At 28.9% G+C, this 20,406-nt stretch overlaps 2 protein-coding genes across 2 annotated transcripts in view; both read right to left on the bottom strand.

The window, feature by feature from the left end:
* LOC119673528 (receptor-type guanylate cyclase Gyc76C-like) overlaps positions 1-20,406 on the bottom strand; it is a 66,413-nt gene that overhangs the window by 8,517 nt on the left and 37,490 nt on the right. Inside the window, exons 2-7 of the mRNA XM_038084822.1 lie at positions 9,730-9,976; positions 9,089-9,286; positions 5,662-5,727; positions 1,699-1,911; positions 1,468-1,622; positions 1,136-1,358 (exon numbers count right to left, since the gene is read on the bottom strand). Of these exons, the coding sequence (XP_037940750.1) occupies positions 1,136-1,358; positions 1,468-1,622; positions 1,699-1,911; positions 5,662-5,727; positions 9,089-9,286; positions 9,730-9,921 (1,047 nt within the window). The 5' untranslated portion in view covers positions 9,922-9,976. The remainder of the gene's footprint in view (positions 1-1,135; positions 1,359-1,467; positions 1,623-1,698; positions 1,912-5,661; positions 5,728-9,088; positions 9,287-9,729; positions 9,977-20,406) is intronic.
* LOC119673529 lies at positions 13,901-15,350 on the bottom strand. Its single transcript, XM_038084823.1, has 2 exons — positions 14,152-15,350; positions 13,901-14,083 (listed from the first exon to the last, which is right to left on the bottom strand). Exon 1 carries the CDS (start codon positions 15,226-15,228, stop codon positions 14,473-14,475), a length of 756 nt encoding a protein of 251 aa, XP_037940751.1. The 5' UTR covers positions 15,229-15,350; the 3' UTR covers positions 13,901-14,083; positions 14,152-14,472.

Genomic DNA, 20,406 nt, shown 5'->3' with positions numbered 1-20,406 from the left:
GATATTTATTATTAATGCATCATGAGTGTTTAATATGATAAAATAAGTTTTTTAAATTACTGAAATTATCTTAAAGCATCCTGAAGTGAATTTTTGGCCACAAGACTGCTCTATGTTTAAGAATAAAACTGATATAACAAAATATCAGATAATTTGTTGTGATTTAAATTAAAATTAACAACAATTTTTTTAAGGAAATTTAATCTTGTGTTTAAAGTTTCAAAACGTTTATATTGGAAATAAGATAAAAAAAATTAAAATTTAGTATTTTTTCAAACAAAAATAAAAAAGTAAAATTCTTTTCCTTACAATTTATTTACATTTTTTACTAGTGCACCTGTATCAATCCTTATTATTTTTGAAGTATCTTTGAAGTATACTATTCCGACTCTACTGTTTTTATTATTCTGACTGTAGCTTGTAAACTGCATTTGCATTTATTAACTCAAATACTAAAATGCGATATACCCAACACAGTAGCGTAGGCAAAAGGGGTTAAAAGGTTTTGGGGTGTAAGTTACTCTCTAAAATGATTTGGTTTATTTTACACTAGAAGTACTTTTCAGAAGTATTTTAAGACTTCCCAAAACGAGTCTCTGATACGCTCCTGCCTCAGAGATATATCACATTAACTTCGTAGTAACCTCAATAGCGTAGACAAAAGGGATTGGCAGGGTTTTGGGGTGCAAGTCTCTAAAATGTTTTGATACATTTCATACTAAAAGTACTTTTCAGAAGTATTTTAAGACTTCCCCGAAATGAGTCTCTGATACGCTCCAGCCTCAGAGATATTTCGTAGTAACCTCAGTAACTTCAGTAGCGTAGACAAAAGGGGTTGGCAGGGTTTTGGGGTGTAAGTTACTCTATAAAATGTTTTGGTTCATTTTACACTAGAAGTACTTTTCAGAAGTATTTTAAGACTTCCCCGAAATGAGTCTCTGATACGCTCCTGTCTCAGAGATATTTCACATTAACTTCGTAGTAACCTCAATAGTGTAGACAAAAGGGATTGGCAGGGTTTTGGGGTGCAACTCTCTAAAATGTTTTGATACATTTCATACTAAAAGTACTTTTCAGAAGTACGCTCCTGCCTCAGAGATATTTCACATTAACTTCGTTTTGCTTGTGTACTCACCTTAAGAAATTTTTTGCTATAAAACAAGTGCGGCGTTAGAAAGTTAAACGGCTTCTGTGAATTGTATTCACGCACTTTAGCTGTGAAATTTTCATAACTTTCAGTGGGCGGGGTAGATGCGACGACTAATAAACTACGTGCCAATTGCATAAAATTTTCCGGTTCGCGACAAATTGTCATGCGTTCGACTTGGTCAGGCTTACGTAGATATTTTTCGGCTTCTCTGTTAAAAAAAAAATACACAAATAATAAATACATTTTTATTCTATAATGTGAATTTCAATCATGCACAGTGCTTAGAGATTATGCGATATTATAAAGAATTTACTTACTTTGGTGTGTAGGTCATCATGTCAACAAATATGACCATGTATTCACCTTTTGAGAAAAGATTTGCCGTATCCATAGAAGCCATGAAATCAACCAAGGATGATGCAGTACCAAGAAAAACATAAATACGTGTTCGATTCATGGTATTCTGAACAATCTGTGTAAAAAAATGAGATAAAAATAAGAAATGCTTTGGGTTGAACAACAACAAATAAGACAAACGAATTACTTACCTGATACCAAAAGCCAGTCCGGCAACATGACAACATCAATTCACAGCATTTGGCTTTATTATCTATAAACGATTCCTTGTGATTAATTGTCATATTGCGTTTCGTTGCTTGTTCCTTGAGTAAATCTGCAACTGTCGTCCACAGCTCATCATGCAATATCGAAAATTTTCTCCAACCATAATAGCGTAGCAACGATATCACTGACTTAATAACCTTCAGGGAGAACAACGAAAAAAAATATAAACATGAGTTGAAAATAAATAAAATTAAATTATATAAATAATTGGCTTAAACATAAAGTTCACATTAATTATTAAATTAAATCAAATTATCTATATCATACTTTTTGTGCCTAAATTGTTCGATAGGAAAATTAATAAAAATAGAGGCTTTTGTTGTCAATATCGCTCACTTAATTATTCACATTTCTAAAGAGCTTAGGGCAAAGCACAAAATAATGCTTTCATTAATAAAAAATACACATAAACTGATCAACGAATATGCAAACTAATTAAATTTTATTTAATTCAATTTATCACCAAATAAATAAATATGAAGCTATCAATTATAAAAAAAAAAACTAAAATGCCTCGAGATATTTATGGCAAAGTGATGATTTGAATGAGTTCAATTCCTAGAAATAAGCCATTGACCAAAAAAATTATTTTGCTTAAATGTAAAAGAAATATAATAGAAAATAACATTGCGACACTTGAACAAAGTACGGGATTTCAATATAAAAGACTTTATTTTACTCCACCAGTCTATGGGCCTTTTTTTAGAGAATCTTGGTCAATTGCAATTCTTGGTCAATTTAGATTTAGAAAGGATTCGGAACTATGACACCACGTCACTGCATCTTTTGAGGATTATCGTGTCTTGAGACCTCCTCTTAAATAACACTATAAGCTTTGTCAAAAGTTCACGGTAACTTTAAGAAGAAATCTTAGTCAACTGCAATACTTTCCTTTAGATTTAGAAAGAGTTCGGAACTATGTCACCACGTCACTGCATCTTTTGAGGATTATTGTGTCTTGAGACCTCCTCTTAAATAACACTATAAGCTTTGTCAAAAGTTCACGGTAACTTTAAGAAGAAATCTTGGTCAACTGCAATACCTCTCTTTAGATTTAGAAAGGGTTCGGAACTCTGGCACCACGTCACTGCATCCTTTGAGGATTATTGTGACTTGAGACCTCTTCTTAAATAACACTACGAGCTTTGCCAAAAGTTCAAAGTAATTTTAAACCTCTGATTTTCTCTTTTACTGTAACAAAATGAGCCTATGGGTCTAATGTATCCTTTCGGATCGCTGGTACAACCAAACCTAACCTAGGTAATAGATATTTAAATTATATTTTTAACAAAATATTAATGAGCAAAATCAGTTGAAATGGTTTTAACTCTTAAAATAGAATAATAAGGTACTTGAAACTCAAAGCACCAAAATCGTAGATTTTGTCGGTAAACTCTTGCAAGTTCCAATATATCGTGAAGAAATAGATTATCATTACTATAAATAACACCTAAAAACCATTGGATGCACCAATATGCAATTACGAGAGTAGAAATGCCATTGCTAACAAGGTTTATAAAAATTTACGTAGCTAATCACTTTTAAAGTAAATCGAAGGCAAATATTTTATCTCTAAAATTATAAATATTGATATACTCAATGGATCTTGCGATATACTTGAGCGGAAATTCTGACGGGAACTTAAATACTCTGTATGGCGGCATTATATATGTATGACGGAAGGCAAAGCTTTTTCAAGGCAATAATTTTTGACTACTACCAAAGAGCGTGGGCTGCAGGCAATATAAATTCAGATAACTATAAAAGTGGGCTACGCTACTGAAGTTACTGAGGTTACTACGAAATATCTCTGAGATTTATTCGATAAAAAAAATATCAAAGCTGTTAATTCAAAAACGTCACATATTTTTCATTTCAAGATGTCAAACATCAATTTCCCGATAATTAGTAGAAATTCATTGTGCTTTGTATTAATATTTGTAAAGGTGGATATCAAAATAGCTATTTTTCGATAATTATAAGAATTTCATAGTATTGTTATTTGCAATGCTGGGTAGCTACATGATTGCTGTAATATTAATTAAATATGTGTCGTTTCCCTCACATTAGCACTGAAGAAATATGCAACTTTAAGATAAACATCTACATATATAACTAAGTATAGACAAAGGTCTACTCTTAACAGCACTAAAAAAGTAAAATCAAAAAGAATATGCTAATTAACAGCATTAAATTGGCTAAATAATTTGTCTGAAAATTGCTGTAAAAGTTATTTATAAGTATACACGTTTTTAATATTAAAGGATATAGTGTTCGTTCGATAACATTAACTAATAAAGTCTATGTATTTAGTTCCCAAATAAGGTTCTATGCACAAGAAGCAATGCGATAAATAATGTATCTATAAAAAGAATAGTATTGAAATTTAATTATTAAAAATATAATTACAATTAATTAATTCAATTATTCTACAGTTGGTTTATGATTTGGTTCTAATATAGCACAGCAATGAACTTTTTCATCAAATTAACAGAGTACTCCAAATTTGAACAGATAAGTCAATTACGGTTTTAGGTCAGTTGGCTAATGAAAACTGACTCTGAGCTTTAAAATTGGCAGGGCTCGAGTTCAATTCTTGGTACTTGCAGTATTAAAAAAATGATTTATGAATAATTAATTATAAAAAATATGTTTAAAAGATTACTGATGTAAGGTATATTTAGCAAAACTCGAAATAGCTGTGTATGGTCAGCCAAAAATTGATTAAATAAATGTAAATAAAAATGGTTTTTATATATTTTTTTACGGTTACAGGTCACTTTTTGTTAAAATCAAAATTTAACGTTTGTTTAATATTTCCTTGAGAGAAATTATCAGAATCTGAATCTAAGATAAATTAATATTAATAAATTCTAAAAATTAAAGGTTTTATTATTATTATGTTGAGGCTAGTTGAGGTGATGAACTTGAGCACTTTTACTCTCTATTAACTGCGAAGTTTCTTCAAAACCCCTCTTTGCACCTTGACTGGATTATTGTTTATCACTTCATCAGACTAAGCAATAATTCACCTCTGATCTGGATACTGTTCAAAATACCTTTCTATTGAAACCAATAGTTTCTATTAGGAAACATGGTTTCTTTCGTCAAAATCAAATTAATTAACTAAGTTTAATGTTTGGATTGAGGTTTGAGAATTTTATTTACTTTTTAGAGTAGTTAATGCAAACAAAAAAGGTTCAAGTATAATAGTGCTCATATCAATATAAAAACTAAAAAAATCTGTTAAAGAATTATTTTTAATTATTATTCTTTTTAGATGTTCATTTTTATAAACAAACTTAATATTTGCATAAAATTTTTTTTATAATTAATCAGAATTTTTTATTGCTATTTTTATTTAATAGCTCTCATGTCCTAAAAAATCTTTATTGCAACAATTTATATATAGACGTTATATGTATAGACGTTATATACATAAACGTTATATTGCAATCGTTTAAATGGAAATACTCGTATAATGCAAATTTAAATATCCTTGCACAACAATTTTAAGTCAAGAAAGGCGACAACTTGTAAGAAAATCCAAGAGATTTATTCGCACACCTTGTAGAATAAATATTTCATAAACACATAATATGACAGATAACATGCATTTTGAGTGAAAAGGAATGCATTCATCCTTTACACAGAATTTCAATACAATTTATATGATATCCTCGCTGGAGGCAAACAGCAGGAAAAGTACATATAACCACACCACTACGTCTACTACGACGACAGCAAAAATAAAGACACTACTAAGTGCCACTGCAAGTATCCTCAGCAGATACGAAGCTTTAAATATAAAAAACAAGCTATGCTTCCGGCGGAAGTAATGACGTTAATACACTTGTTGAGGTTTATTGAAATGACTTTAAACTTACCTGTGTATCCGGTGGTTCCGTGCGCGCAAATGTTGGTATAGAAGAAGCCCTGTTTTCAGCACATTTCTGCATGAAAATAAAAAAAGGAGAGAAAATTAAAAATTTAATAATGATATTTCATAGAAAAGCAAGGATCACAAGAATTTAAAACGCATGCAATTTTTATATGATGTTAATGACTTTTTGGTGGAAATGAGAAGCTATGATAATAAAAAAAATTGATATGATATGATGATTTGGAACTTAATTGAAATAGCTGTGTTCTATTTTAAACTAAGCTATTTGCTTAAACTGTTGTTTAAACAAAAATTAATAAAATATTTACTTAGTTGTTCAACGTTATTTAGCAACTTTTTTATTTATTTATTTATATATATATTTTACTGTTTTTATTTTGCTTAAATTTCATTCACTGGATATTTGTAGTTATTTCATTTGATTTAAAATTTAATGGACCAGCTGCAGTTCGTAAACCAGCAGCTTTTATTGACAAACTTATATGTTTACAGAACTCAGTAAAAAAGTTTTTTAAAAAAAAAATTATTAATAAAAAATAGTAAAATGTGAAACAATAAAATCATTTCATTGAGAAAAATAATAAACTTTTAATTTAAAATTGACAGGATAAATCCCACGAGGGAAAAATTGACATAAACCGTATAGAGTGAAAAATAAAATCAATTTAAAAAACATAATAATCCTGAGGAAACCACCTTCGGAAAATGCCTTCAATATATAAACAAAATGATGTATTGTAATAAATAAGCTTACATTTAACATTTACGGACATTGTAAAGCAGATTTAATGTATTGCATTTTTATTGTTAAAATTGTTAACAATTAAAAGTAATATTGACGATTAACTATTAAAAATAAAAATAAAAATATTCTTTAAATCTAGCAGCTGTATTTGTATATATAAAAAATCATTTTTATTGATTTAAATTTTCAAACATGTACTTAATTTATTTAATCAACAGTTAATATTTGCACATATTGAATTAATTACAGTAAGAAATAAGTTTTATTTTTACTTTTCCATTTACTTATTTATTTATTTTTTTTATTAAGATATATGGTACATATTAAAATAATTACAGTACAGTTTTATTTTTACTTTTGTATTTACTTATTTATTTTTAATTTATTTATTATTTAAATAACAACTTATTAATAGCACAGACGAAGAGTAAACGTTGTCTTTTCCAAAAACCTTGTTATGCAGACAGTCAATTGACGAATGATCACATCAATTTTATGCTATGTTTAGACTTAATATTATACTTTTATATGCAGCAGATATGCCGCAATATGTGCCCTTTTTAACTCACTCAAAATCCATATAAAAATATGCTGAAAAGGTCCAAAGGTCTAAGTGTGAACATAGTTTTACTTTCTTTTTGGTAATGACCATAAAAAGATATTTATAGTATAATTACATTTTAGTTTATGTTACGCGAGTCTGCAGTTTTAACCTAAGTAAGGTTTAAGTGTTTATACTTTAACTTTTAGAGCTTAACGAACAGGAGAACAAAAATATAAAAAAAAAAACATGAAGAAATTTATTTTATTCTTGTTCAGGAATATCAATAACTCCATTTTGTTCCTGTAATAACTGGGATATGGCTTAGAGGTGGGTTCCGAATATGACGAACAGCAAGACAACCAAATAATTGGCTAACTTCAAAAAACTTAATTTGTCTTCAAAACTAAGATTCTAGGCGGAATACTAATTAAAAAACCACTAGGTTACTCAGAACTCAGATTAAAAAATTCATCAGCCCATCAAAGTCCTTGCACCGAGCAGAGAGGATGTTTGATTCACATCATGTTCTTAATAGGACACCGCAGATTAACGTACTATCTCAATAAAATGTTAAATGGATGTTAAAAATTGTAAACATACCATAGTTCCTATGAATGTCCAAATATTGAAAATACTTTCATTATAAAATGTGCTTATTTGACAATATTTTTATGTCTCAAGAAAATACGAAAAAAATATATATTAATTTAATTTTAATTTAAACATCATTTACGAAGTTGACCTTCTCATTTCTGTTAAACATATGGTCAGTATTAAAGTATATTCAAATTGAAAACAAAAAAGAGAGAAAGAAACTAATCTAATGCAATTTAGAGTAGGAAAGAATAATTTCACTAATTATTTTACAGAACAGTTTTGTGTCAACATTTTCGGGATAAAAATCGCTAGTGTCACCTCTTGTCCTCATCTTTTCTCCTCAATTACTAGAATGAAGTTTCCGCTTTGCGTTAGAAATTTTCTCTTTTTATTTAAAACTGGTGGCTTTAGTGGGTTCAAGTCCCACACTGTGGCTGTGACATCACTGCACAAAAAAAATATATATCGCCAGTGCTACGGAGAGTATTTTTTAACAGCTGATTTCTTTAAGCATCACTGCATCAAATATTTTAAAAAAAGGAAAAAAAATCCGAGACAATAGTTTTCAAAACATAAAGTCAGATATATAAAGGAAGTCTACAAACACCTATAAGAACCGAAATCAAAACACGCAAATGGGAAAGGGTCGGACACACTTTGCGTAGACCAACTGATGACACCACAAGAATAGCGATTGAATGGAACCCGATGAATAGCGGAAGAAGAGGCACATCTGCTCACATCTGAAGAAGGCAAATCGACATGGAAATGTTACACATGCGGAAAAGCTGGGGAGAGTTGAAGCTATTGGCCACCAATCGTTCCGAGTGGAAGATATTTCTTGCGACCCTATGCTCCTTCTAGGAGTTAAAGGATTAAATATATATAAAGGATGAAACTATTTTAGCATATAGTGTAGTGAAAAAAATTGCTGAAAATATATGATTTCTGGGAAAAAAACAATGTGTCAGCTTAAATTGTTTTGAAAATTATGAAAGTAACGTCACTAAAACCACTGTAACTTGTCAACTAAACGTCAGATTTTACAACACGTAACGTTTGAAGGTTGAAGGTGACATGGATGTGTCAATAATGTAGTAACACCTTCTGTGCGAGCATGATTCCCTACAAACTTATTAACTGACGTCATAAGCCCATCGTCTAATATTAGATTCAAGAAAATTGTCAATGTTTGTTTGATACACTGCATTTTAAATGTATTTTTTTAATGGCATATTTTAAGTGAATATTGATTTAGTATTTTATTATTATTATTAATAACTATATTGTTGCCGGTTTAGTTTGATTATCATCCAATTATTATAACAATACACTTAGTTTAGTATTATTGGATCATATGAATTTATAATATCTAAATAAATATTAATAAAATTATAATTAAAAATATTTTCTCATTAATTAATGCTCTAAGTTATAATTTGTTTTAGAAACTACAATAAGCTTAATTTATAAAATATCGACTTAAGATTGATTAATTAATTAAATAAATTGTTAATCACTTACATATGATATCATTGGAATGTTACGACTTTGCGATACAATCGCCTCAACAAAACAGTGACCTTCTGGCCCAAATATAATTGAAATGCCATCACATATCATTTCGGTTATAGCTCTAGTAGCCAGTACCGTATCACCCTTGGTGTCATTCCAGCGCAGATCTAGTACAACGTTTGGCAATGTTTTATTGTCGCTATTAATCTAATTAAAATCAATAAAAAAAATGAAGGTAAATTATATGTGTGAGTTTTCTTCTTGTACTAAAAATATAATAACTAAGGTTAAGAATCAGATCCGATTTAGTGAAAGGTTGTGCACATATTTCAATATCGTTCCTCATACTATTTATATTTTTTTTTTTCTAATTAGGTTTATGTTATATGAACTTTTTCAAATACATTTTCTTATAATATACAATAAAAGCTAGAAATTAAATCAAATTTAGAGACAGTTTTCGTATGTATTTCAATATCTTTCCACATGCTACTCATATTATTTCTTCCACTTAGTATTATATTATAACTAATATTTCCCTCAAATCGCTCTCTTTCAGAAAGATATATACAAATAAAAATAAATATATAAGATTCTATATATAAATCCATACATATAACATTCTTACTATATATATGGTAAGTATTTACCTCATGCAAAGCCAAAGTTAATGCACCTGATATCGCTAGCCCTTGTTTGTCAGTTAATTCACCAGTTAATGCTGTTAAATAACCAACACTAAGTACTGTACGATTCATACTATCACGCACTGTCATGACACCCGGGACAATAAACACTGCCGCCGAGAGCAATAGAAGCAAATTAAAGGGCCAACGCGTCATGGCCCCTTAGGCCGGGGCCGATCAGCGCGACACCTATGAGCTGGAATTTTTTCCTCTGTAAATAGAAAAATAAAAATGGTTATTGAGTATATGAAATAAAACAAATTATTACATCTATTTATAACTAATAATATAATATTATAAAATACATATATACACATAGATATAAAAGAAATGATAGGTATTTTTTTTTTGCATAAGTTATAGCTGGTACATCAGAAATATAATTGAAGTTTTTTTAAAATAAAATAATATTTATTTTATTAATATAATTTAATAATATATAAGAAAACTATTATAATTATTAACATTTACTCATCGAAAATATAAATGTCATGAAAAAAAACTATTAGAAATAGGTTAATATTGAAAATTACAAAGAAAATTCAAGTTAATGAACAACGTAATGAACGTTTAGATATTGGGGCACATATTGACAAAAGGCGTCTTTGAGCAGCAAATAACTTTTTTTAAGATTGCTAAGTTGAGAAAAAAATAAAACAAACATTTGTTTTTTATACTATATATATATATATATTTATATAGTATATATTTTGTACTATATAAATAAAGGAATATATGCACTATTTCAGTGGTATATATCTGTATTAGTAAATTTTTACTTTATTAATAAAGCGTCATTGAAATGTGGAAGATTTGGGATTTCAAAAGAATGGTGTCCTAAACCACATCAATCTTTTGTTCCGCTAGAAATTTCCAAGACATATAATTTAATATTTTGGTTCGGTAAACTGGTACCAATATATTATCACCATTACAGATTTTTGAGGGATAACGTAAAGATTTGCGTTAATGCGAAGAAATCAACACTCGATGCTTTTAAAATGAATGTTCACCAAATCAAACTACCATGAATTTTATACTTTTTATATTAATATAATTTAATTATATATTATTTCTTAATAATATTGAAGAATAAGCAAATAATATGAATATTATTTATAAAGTTAGTAACATTAACACTTTCCACATCTCTTAAAAGTTGGAATATGAGAGCAAAATCCTTCATATATCCCTTTTTCTTGTTGTGCTGATAAGTGGAATGCTTTATACACCGTCAGACAGACCGTCGTTAAAATGGTGTGCCAGACTTTCTAACATTAATATGTATACAAACTAAAGTACCATCTCTTCGGCGAGATTTATTCCCCCTCGGAACGGCTCTCGCATTACTTCAAGTAGAATATTTTTTATGTTGACATATGAAGCTATAATCTCGTGAATTTCGATCTGCGCCTAGACCTGCATTTTTTTACCGCATTTTCTTGATGTCTGCACTATTTATTAGCCTAGTTTCTGATTTTCCTTTCTACGTCTAATTTTTTCACTTTAATGACTTGAATCACATATGACTCTGTAGTTCGTCAGTCATCTGAGTTTACTCTCAACTTTTCCACAATATCTAAATATAAGTCAGCTATTATAGTAAAAGAAAGTGTGCTCTGCATCGTCAGTCTCTGTCGCCTTCCCAATGTGGTACAAGTATTTGCAAAAATTTCATGTTCACTCAGTATCTGAGTGAGATAGTAATTTGTGTCTCCTGATTTCCGTTTGAACCAGGTGATTATATTTGGATTATATACGCAAGGCACTGTTGACAACTATATGTTTGAAATTGTATAAACTTTGTTTATTTGAGCATAAACACCAAAAATGACATTAAATTAGATTTTCAACGATAAATCACACTTGTTTAATTACTTCGGGTTGAATACGCTATTCAGAAATAAAGCCCCTCCCGATAAATGAAAACCACTTTCCACAAACTTCTATCATGTTTATCTGCTTAAAGAAACGCGAACATAAGATATTAAATGTGTTCGAACCAGAAAATTTTTGGGAGGATCCATGATACAGTATGGGTTGGTAATGATTACCGAGTAAACTGGAAGCATAAACTGTGTGAGGTTTAGCGCAATATTGACAAAATAAGCGTATTAATGTTCTGCAACTTTACTGGCTGATATGTTGCCCTAAAAGTATGCTTTTGTTTATTAGCTAAATTGTTTATATACAATAATTATATTAATTTTGTGAAATACTTTTATTTGTTGAAGAAAATATATTTTAATATGCCTGCAGTTTTAAAAAAAATCAGTAAATAACTATTTGATAACTTGTGAAAAATATTATTTGGTTTTACTAAAGCCAAACGTGACAGTTTATTTCTAATATAGGAAGCTTTCATACGAAGCATGTTACAATGAATTTTATGTTCCTTAACTACTTTTATTTCAGCTTTCACAATTTTTCATTTACTCTTGGATGCGCCTATACAGACAAAGCAGATTAAAATAGTTTTTCCTAATTAGCTTTGTAGGATTTGCTAGGATTTTCTGGTTTATATTTCCTTTGTATGCTGTTTGGAAACTTAGTAAACGATTCATGTTCAAAGGGAACAGCTAATGTGGGCTCATATCTGTTATGTATCTTAATGTAATATGGGTTCTACTAATAAAAAACTGAGCATTTTATAATGGGAAAGCAGTTATAGTTTTTTTACCTGAAAGTGCACACATAATTAAAAAAAAAATGTTTTAATTTATTTTTCTAAAATATAATAGGTTACTTATGATTAATTTTAATTGTTGCTATCTAACTATTAAATTAAATTCATATAATTTGAGAAATGTTAATCATATTATGTTGAACTTTAGCCAATGTAACCAATAAATTGTGACTAACAAATTGTAACATAATAAAACAAATCTATACTTTGTCTTTCCTTCTTTTTCATTAAACCCTTCATTGAGATTTATCTCGCAAAATCTCTTCTACCTTTTTGACGAATGACCTTAATTCTCTTTCTCGGTGTGTCTAAAACTTTGTCCTTAAAATTTAACATTGAGCGACAAGCATGCCTTCTCTTGTAGGCTTTTTTTTTAGAACACTTTTGGTAGTTCTCGCTTGGGACACTCCTCACACATCACCGAATACTTTAAATTAGCGGAATAGATGACCTTAGTTCGCTTCTTATATGATCTTTTCTCTTTTTATCTCATCTAGTTTACTTCACAGATTGTATAAAATCTTGATATTTTTATTCTAATTGGCATTAGTGGACTAAATACTGTGAGAATCATAGTACAAATTTTATATATGAATTTTGAATTGACTATATCTTCGCCTGTTATATTTTGCAAAGTTTTATATGAAATCGAAACATAACTAAAAATATATATTAAAAAAATTAACTTATATCTAACTTTTTGTTGAATTGAAGTATCAAAAATATATAATAGATTTATATATGCAATCTAGTATCTAATAGGTCTCAATACTTTGACAATCTAGTTTGCACCTTAGATCAACTATCTTGGTTGGCTGTTCAGAAGCAACGAATCCATTTAAGAATAACATACCTAAATCATTGTACGATATAGACTTCATAAATAATCATTTAATTATTATACAATGGCAGTAGAAGTAAATTACAGATTAATTACAAACATTTATAATGTTTTTTAATATATGAAAACAAAGATTTTAAAATGATGCTTCCTTTGGTTTGAAAACAACAACAAACAACAAAGAAAAATTCGAGTGTGATCTGTACTAGTCTATTTTTAAATTCTTGAAACGCAAATGGATGTATTATAATAAATTTCTCTGGATCCTTGGATCACTAAAGCAGTAAGAGAGTAGATTATACATAACAAAACCCATAGAGGAACGAACCCATAGCAAAAATCTGTAAACATTGAATCTGTCCATTTACTGTCTGCAAAAATTCTTAGATATTCTTTTGAATTATATAAGGCCTCTCAAATCCGGCGATATTATTTGATTGCCTGATTGCTGTCAAATGGGACATCAACTTACTTATCTGAAAAAGTCGCGTTTGTCCTTCGTAGGTAATTTTGAGCAAGAATTTAATTAAAATAAAATTAATAAAAACATAATAGTCAATATTTGAGTATGTATATTGTCTTGAAAAATATATTGATATTATATATAATACATAAAAAAATATATGTTTGTAATTTTTATTAAATTTAATATTTTTTTGTTGTGAAAAGCTTGATGCTCTCTAGACAAGTGCTATGCCATTTATAGTCAAATTCTGCTCTTAAATGCGTCTTCAAGCTGCCTAAATCTGTTATGTGATGGCACCATTAGTCAGTCCAGGTATCGTATCCAACTTGTAAGAACAAATCTCTTATTAAATTAGTGGTTTTTACTTTACAACTCATCAACTATAAAACTTACCAACGTTGTCTGCTTGTGGTACTTAAAGATTATTTTTAAAATCTAAGTAAGGAATTCATAAAATCCAATAACTGTTTTATCCCGTAACTATATTCGGATTAAGTGTGTGAACGCTTAAGAGCGGAATCCCTAACAATTTTTTTTAAAATTCTGCTGTCTCTTTGAATTTAGTTTCTTTACTTTTAATTCCATTTTTTTAATAGTAGTTTATTCAAAAATATATGATTTATTTAAAATTTTCACACGTATGTTTTCCCTTCCCAACATTCTTTTAGACGCATTCATGATATAATATTTCCGTTTTTGATACTATTCAACTATTCAACATGTGTAAAAGCGTCGTTTAAACTTGGGTAGCGTGTCTGCTTCGGACGCTAAAAAGGATAGCTCAATAACTTTTGGTTTGCTGTTGAATAAAGTGAATAACATTTTAAGATACCATCGAATTAAATCGACTACGTTAGTTATTGAGCTTTTAGCTATAATAGCTCCCGCTCCCAGTCCATGTTGATGTGAGTCAAACACAGCCACTACGTTAGCTGGTAGTTCAAACACAAAAATTACCGTTCTATTATCGGCTATCAGGGCGGTGAAGAGAAAGCGAGCGTTGGCAGCCTTGCATTTGTTCTTATAGACATCTATTGTAGCTTCTATGATATCGGCAAGAGTTCTGGATGCTTTTGTAACATATAAACTATCATTTGGATTTGCATATAGATGTGTGTAGAACCATTCACCTATAAAAAATCCTAAATCCGGTTGAGCAGCAAGTAAAGCTATAGCATCAGGAATATTAAAATTTTGACTGGTCCTTGTATTAGCAATGGTGGAGCGTTTGTAAACAGCATTTCCTTCATTTATTGCAGCACCGAATATATCAACGGCATGTTTTGCCAATTCCGAATTGGTCACTGCGAAGCCACATTCGGAACTTTTAGCTACCCTATTGGCTACAAGTAAAGATATTAATGTACAAGAGTTTGTTCCACTTGATTGGTATTCTCCAAAACGTGACTGACAGAAAAATGTAGGAAACCACCATACATCAACACTCCCACTTAGTTCATGGACCGCCATTAAGCCATATGAATGCGCGGTACAGAATGAAGGGAAGGTCCTTACATACTAATTTTAAATAAGGTTTACACTTTGTTTTGCCAAAATTTATTTTTCACAAACATTTAACTAAACACTTAAATTTTGAAATCGGCTTACAAATAATCTAACATTTTTACATTTTTCTATTTCTAAATAAAAATAAATAAATTTGTTTATATAAAAATGACAAAAAAAAGGTAGCAATTTTTTTTAATTTCTGTTAATTTTATTATAATATAAAGAAAACAATAATATAAGAAAACAATCATTAGTAATCATTAATAAACGTTAACAACCAGATAATGCAGTAGACATAGACAATAAGTGTTAAAAGTACATGGAGAAAGAGACAAGATTTATAGGGTTATATCCTCCATTAAACTCTACACCGCAAAATTTCTTTTAGGGTAATAGAATGATAATTCCTTAAGCCAAGATTTATTTAAAACATTTTTTACTGTTCTAAAGCTCTTTTCAATATAGATGGTTACTTATAAATCCTTCAGGACGATAATAAATTGTAAGGACATTAGTTTGTAAACTGCTAGTATAGAATATAGCCATTTAGCGCGTATATACCACATATCACATAGATATATAAATATTTTTAGAACTTATGTTAAAATAAATATGTAGCTTGGCATTATATCAATTATTCAGACATGCCTCTTTGACAGGTATTTTAAGACACTGTCCGATTATGTTATATGTCAATATCGCTTACTTTATCACTTAAGTCTAGCTGTTGTTACCTGTTAGTTATGTTACAGATATAAACACTGCATATACTAGTTGACGCTAGATATGGTATCTTAATTTTCTTAAAGAATCTATTATAGGTTAATAGCTTTGAAATTTGATATTTCGGACTAAATTTGGTCGACATATAACTTAGTGAGAAAACTTGTTGGTTCCACTTAAACCCATTCACCAAATCGCCTTTTCGGAGCAAAACAAAATCTTTGTAAAAAATCTTCGTTTCTTCGTAAAATTTACTGTTATTTTTCGGATATTCGACTCACTTTATTACTAAGGGATTAACACGAAGGGTCCATAGTTCTTATTCTATATATACCACTCCAAATCAACAAAAAATCTTATAATTTGATATTTTAGGTCATAAAACATTGAGTCTAGTGTTTTTTTTAAAAATGCATGAGAATGAATACTTTGAAGAAAAACTTTAAGCAGCAATAGATGTTTCCGGTATTTTTCTAACTTAAAAAAAAAACTATTTCGTAATAATGAGGTATTTCTAAAACCAATTGAATTTATTTTAAAATAATTTTATTGATATAACATAAAAGTGTTGGAAGAATTTGTATATAGACATAGATATTGGATATCAAGTGCTCTAGCTGTGACAAAATAATAGACTAGTTTCTTAGAATCCACTATTATTCTTCAAGAGACATTTAGAGCATATTATGAGATAATAAAACCATATATGGACTTGGGGAGTTGGATACACATTAATGATCAAGACTTCGGTTCAAGTTTTGAAAGCAAAGGATTTCTAAAGTATTGAAGTCTACATATTCAAGTTTCACATTCACAGTTTTTTGGGAATTTGAATTTTAAATTTATTACCTCTACTATGGTATTTTGCTTTATTCGATATTTATAAAACAGATTTCATTTTGAAAATTTTGAAGTATGACCGGGATACAGTTATAAAAGATTGGTAGTACTCAATACATTCATATAAAAATTCTTAGTGTGTGCTACCGGTAAACTAGTTTTTGTTTAGAGTGACTAAGCGTTACGGAGATAATGTCTACCTAAATTTCATGTGGGTATATTCAGTCAAACCGAGGTAAACTGGCAATTTATGTTACTTTGATTTAACTTAATATATTCATTTTTTAATAAGAAATTGTATTAATATTTAATAAAAACAAAACATATAATAAACAAAATTGAAACAAAAATACTAAATTAAATAAAAGTCTTTAGTCGTACTCTCCTGCGATTAGCATTCAGGGTTACAGGTTTATATAACGGCTGTGAATTGGTTCATTGATTTGAATTTTACTTAATAAAGTGACGGATTTAAGAAAGGTTCCAAGAACGGTCAGATATACCTCTTGAAGACACTCGTCAATTTCGACGACCAAGTACCGTTCACCGTCCCCAAATGGACTACACATTCCTCCGCGTGCTAACACAACAACAACAAGGATCTAGAACCAAGAGAAATGATTAGGTTTATTAACAGTCTTTATTTAGAAGGCTGTTTTCTTAGCCTACTATAGCAGAAAAGATCTTATAGTTCACACCTTACCATTATCCTTTCTAAAAATAATAACATTTCATTGGGTAAAGTGTACGGCAAAATCAAACTCAACTTTTATTGGTTGAAAAATAATTTTTAACATATAGGAAAAAACTTAAAAAATTTTTACCAAAATTCTTTTATATATCTTTTTTTTTTAACAATAATCTATCTTATTTGTTTATGTGATGATTTGCAAAAATTCTTTCTCATTTTTTTTAGTCTTCATTTTTGTTTTCGGACAATTAAATTGCCGCAGTTGTTTATTGTTTCTTGAAAGTTTTTATTGCCAACATTGGCTCGGGTAATTAAGAGGGTACCAAAGAAAATTTCATACTTAAATTTTTTGAAATTTTTTTGAAAAAATGCGAAGACAAAAAAAAACTCGGTACGTAGGAGCAACACCAACCATACATTTTAAATACTTCACTCAAAATTTAATGAAGAAAAATTGTACGATAAGTGATGTACGGGTTTCTCATTGCTTTCATTCTTGTTATTTCATTAATGAAAAGAAATATTTGACGTAATTATCATAGCAACTAAAACAAACATAAATAATGATATTCAATTAACGTAATTGGATAGAAAATACAATACATTTAAGTGGGAGTATACGCATAATTTTCAATTTTCATATTTTCACAGACGGATGAATGGATGAAGTTTTGTGAACTTCATTTACATTCTCCAGCAAAAAGTTTTTATCTAACTTTACTTAATATTTTAAATTAGTAAAATTACACCAAGTGTATTCCTTTGTATCTATTATTTATTTAATATTACAGTTCACCTGTGGTTGGATGACAAGATTTTTGCAACATTTAATAAATCCAGTAAAATAGTTTATGCAATTGGGTCCTATTATAGAATTCCTTTACGAGGGAATTGCAATAATGTTGCTACAACTCAACTACGTGAGCAAAATTTAATGCACGTACTTAATCTTTTATTACCATAAATCCGGCATTTAAATATTCAGGCGCCTACAAATTATTGCATAAACGATACGTGCTAAATTTAGTTCAATTTACAGTGTAAATTTAACACATTCACACATACACACTCACATATAATCGTATATAAACATACATGTTCGTACATACACATATGCACTCACTCGTACGTAATCGTACCCATTCGTATGCACTTGCATTTGTCGGTCGAGTGTTACCATTTAAAGTCCAAATTTTAAACTGTTGCAACTTTGTTGGCTGGCCACAATTGCAGGCAGGACTCTGCTAGTGCGGAGTACAGTGTACGAGTATTGCCATGGGAGCCATGGAGTAGCTTCTTTACGCAGTGCGGTAATAAAATCTCATGATTTTGCTACTATGTTTGTGTTGAGTTGCCATATTTCTCTAACTTGTCTTTCAATTGACAACTGTTGAGTTGAGTTCAGCAATTGCCTTTGCTTTTAGTCAAGATTTGCTTCTTCTTGTTATTATTGCAGTTGTGTTGATGTTGTTGATTTAGTTTTTTTTATTTCGTTTTTTTTTTTTGTCAATGCAACAATATAGTTGTTGTAACAAATGTGAGTTATAGTAGTTTCCGTTTAGTTATTTTTAGATTTAAGTTTATTTATGTTTGTTTATTTTTAGATTCTAGTAGTTACACTGCAACAAATGCGGTCAAACAGGCAGCCAACAACCACAACAACAACAATAAACGCTGCAATATTAAACACAACAAATTGTAGACTTACAGTTGCCTCAAGTAATAAGTTTTATTTTAAAACACATCTTTATATATATTAGTTTATAAAAGTATTTATAGATATTAGTAAATCTATATTTTTTTATACATATAGATAAATATAAAAAGATCTATATATATAGATATATATATATAGATAGATCCATATACATCTATATATATAGATATTATAGATATTAGTAAATCTATTTTATAGATAAATATAAAAACATCTATATATATAGATAGATATATATAGATCTATATAAAGATCCATATATACAGATAGATATATATAGATCTATATATAGATATATATATATAGATCTATATATAGATATATAGATCTATATATAGATCTATATATAGATCCATAAATAGATAGATATATATAGATTTATATATATAGATTGATATATATAGATCCATATATATAGATAGATATATATAAATCTATATAAAGATCCATATATATAGATAGATATATATAGATCTATATTTAGATCCATAAATAGATAGGCATATATAGATCTGTATATATAGATCTATATATATAGATACATATATCTATATAACAAATAAAGAATATTTGTCATGCATGTAAAAAATAAAAAATGCTTAAAAAGAGCATATTTTTATAGTTGTCAACAGCATTTGTAGTATTGACAACTAACAAGGAAAAGAGCATTTTATTTATGTCACAGAATACACTTGTCAATTTTGACAAGTGTCAATGTTTGACAAGATTATAAAGTGCACAGAATAGGTCCGTATATATATATAAATATAGTTTATAAGAGTAAATCTAATTTAAATCTTATCTTTTTGCTTTAGTTAATTAAACTTTACTTTATAAAGTAGTTTATTAGAAATAACAACGTAGTTAACAAGATGAGTGTGGTAATAAAAAAATTACCGATGTATGAGATCATAACTGTCATCTGTCTATAACTTACATTGTTAAAACAACAATATATTCACATTTAATGTGTCAGTATGTTTTTAAAAGTACTGATGATAATTGTGAGGTACTTGAACACCACATAACTAATTTCAATAGTGTGGTGGTTAAATAATCTGTGGTGGTTAGATTAAAGTTAATACTAATAAACTAGATAAAGATATTAACTTACTAAGGATGTATATTTTAGATCTCATATATTTGAACAATGGATTTCATAACTCCT

Source organism: Teleopsis dalmanni, chromosome 1 (assembly GCF_002237135.1).
Source record: "Teleopsis dalmanni isolate 2A chromosome 1, ASM223713v2, whole genome shotgun sequence".
NCBI lineage: Eukaryota > Metazoa > Arthropoda > Insecta > Diptera > Diopsidae > Teleopsis > Teleopsis dalmanni.
The sequence above is the reverse complement of the archived record's forward strand: the minus strand, read 5'-3'. Positions and strand labels throughout refer to the sequence as shown.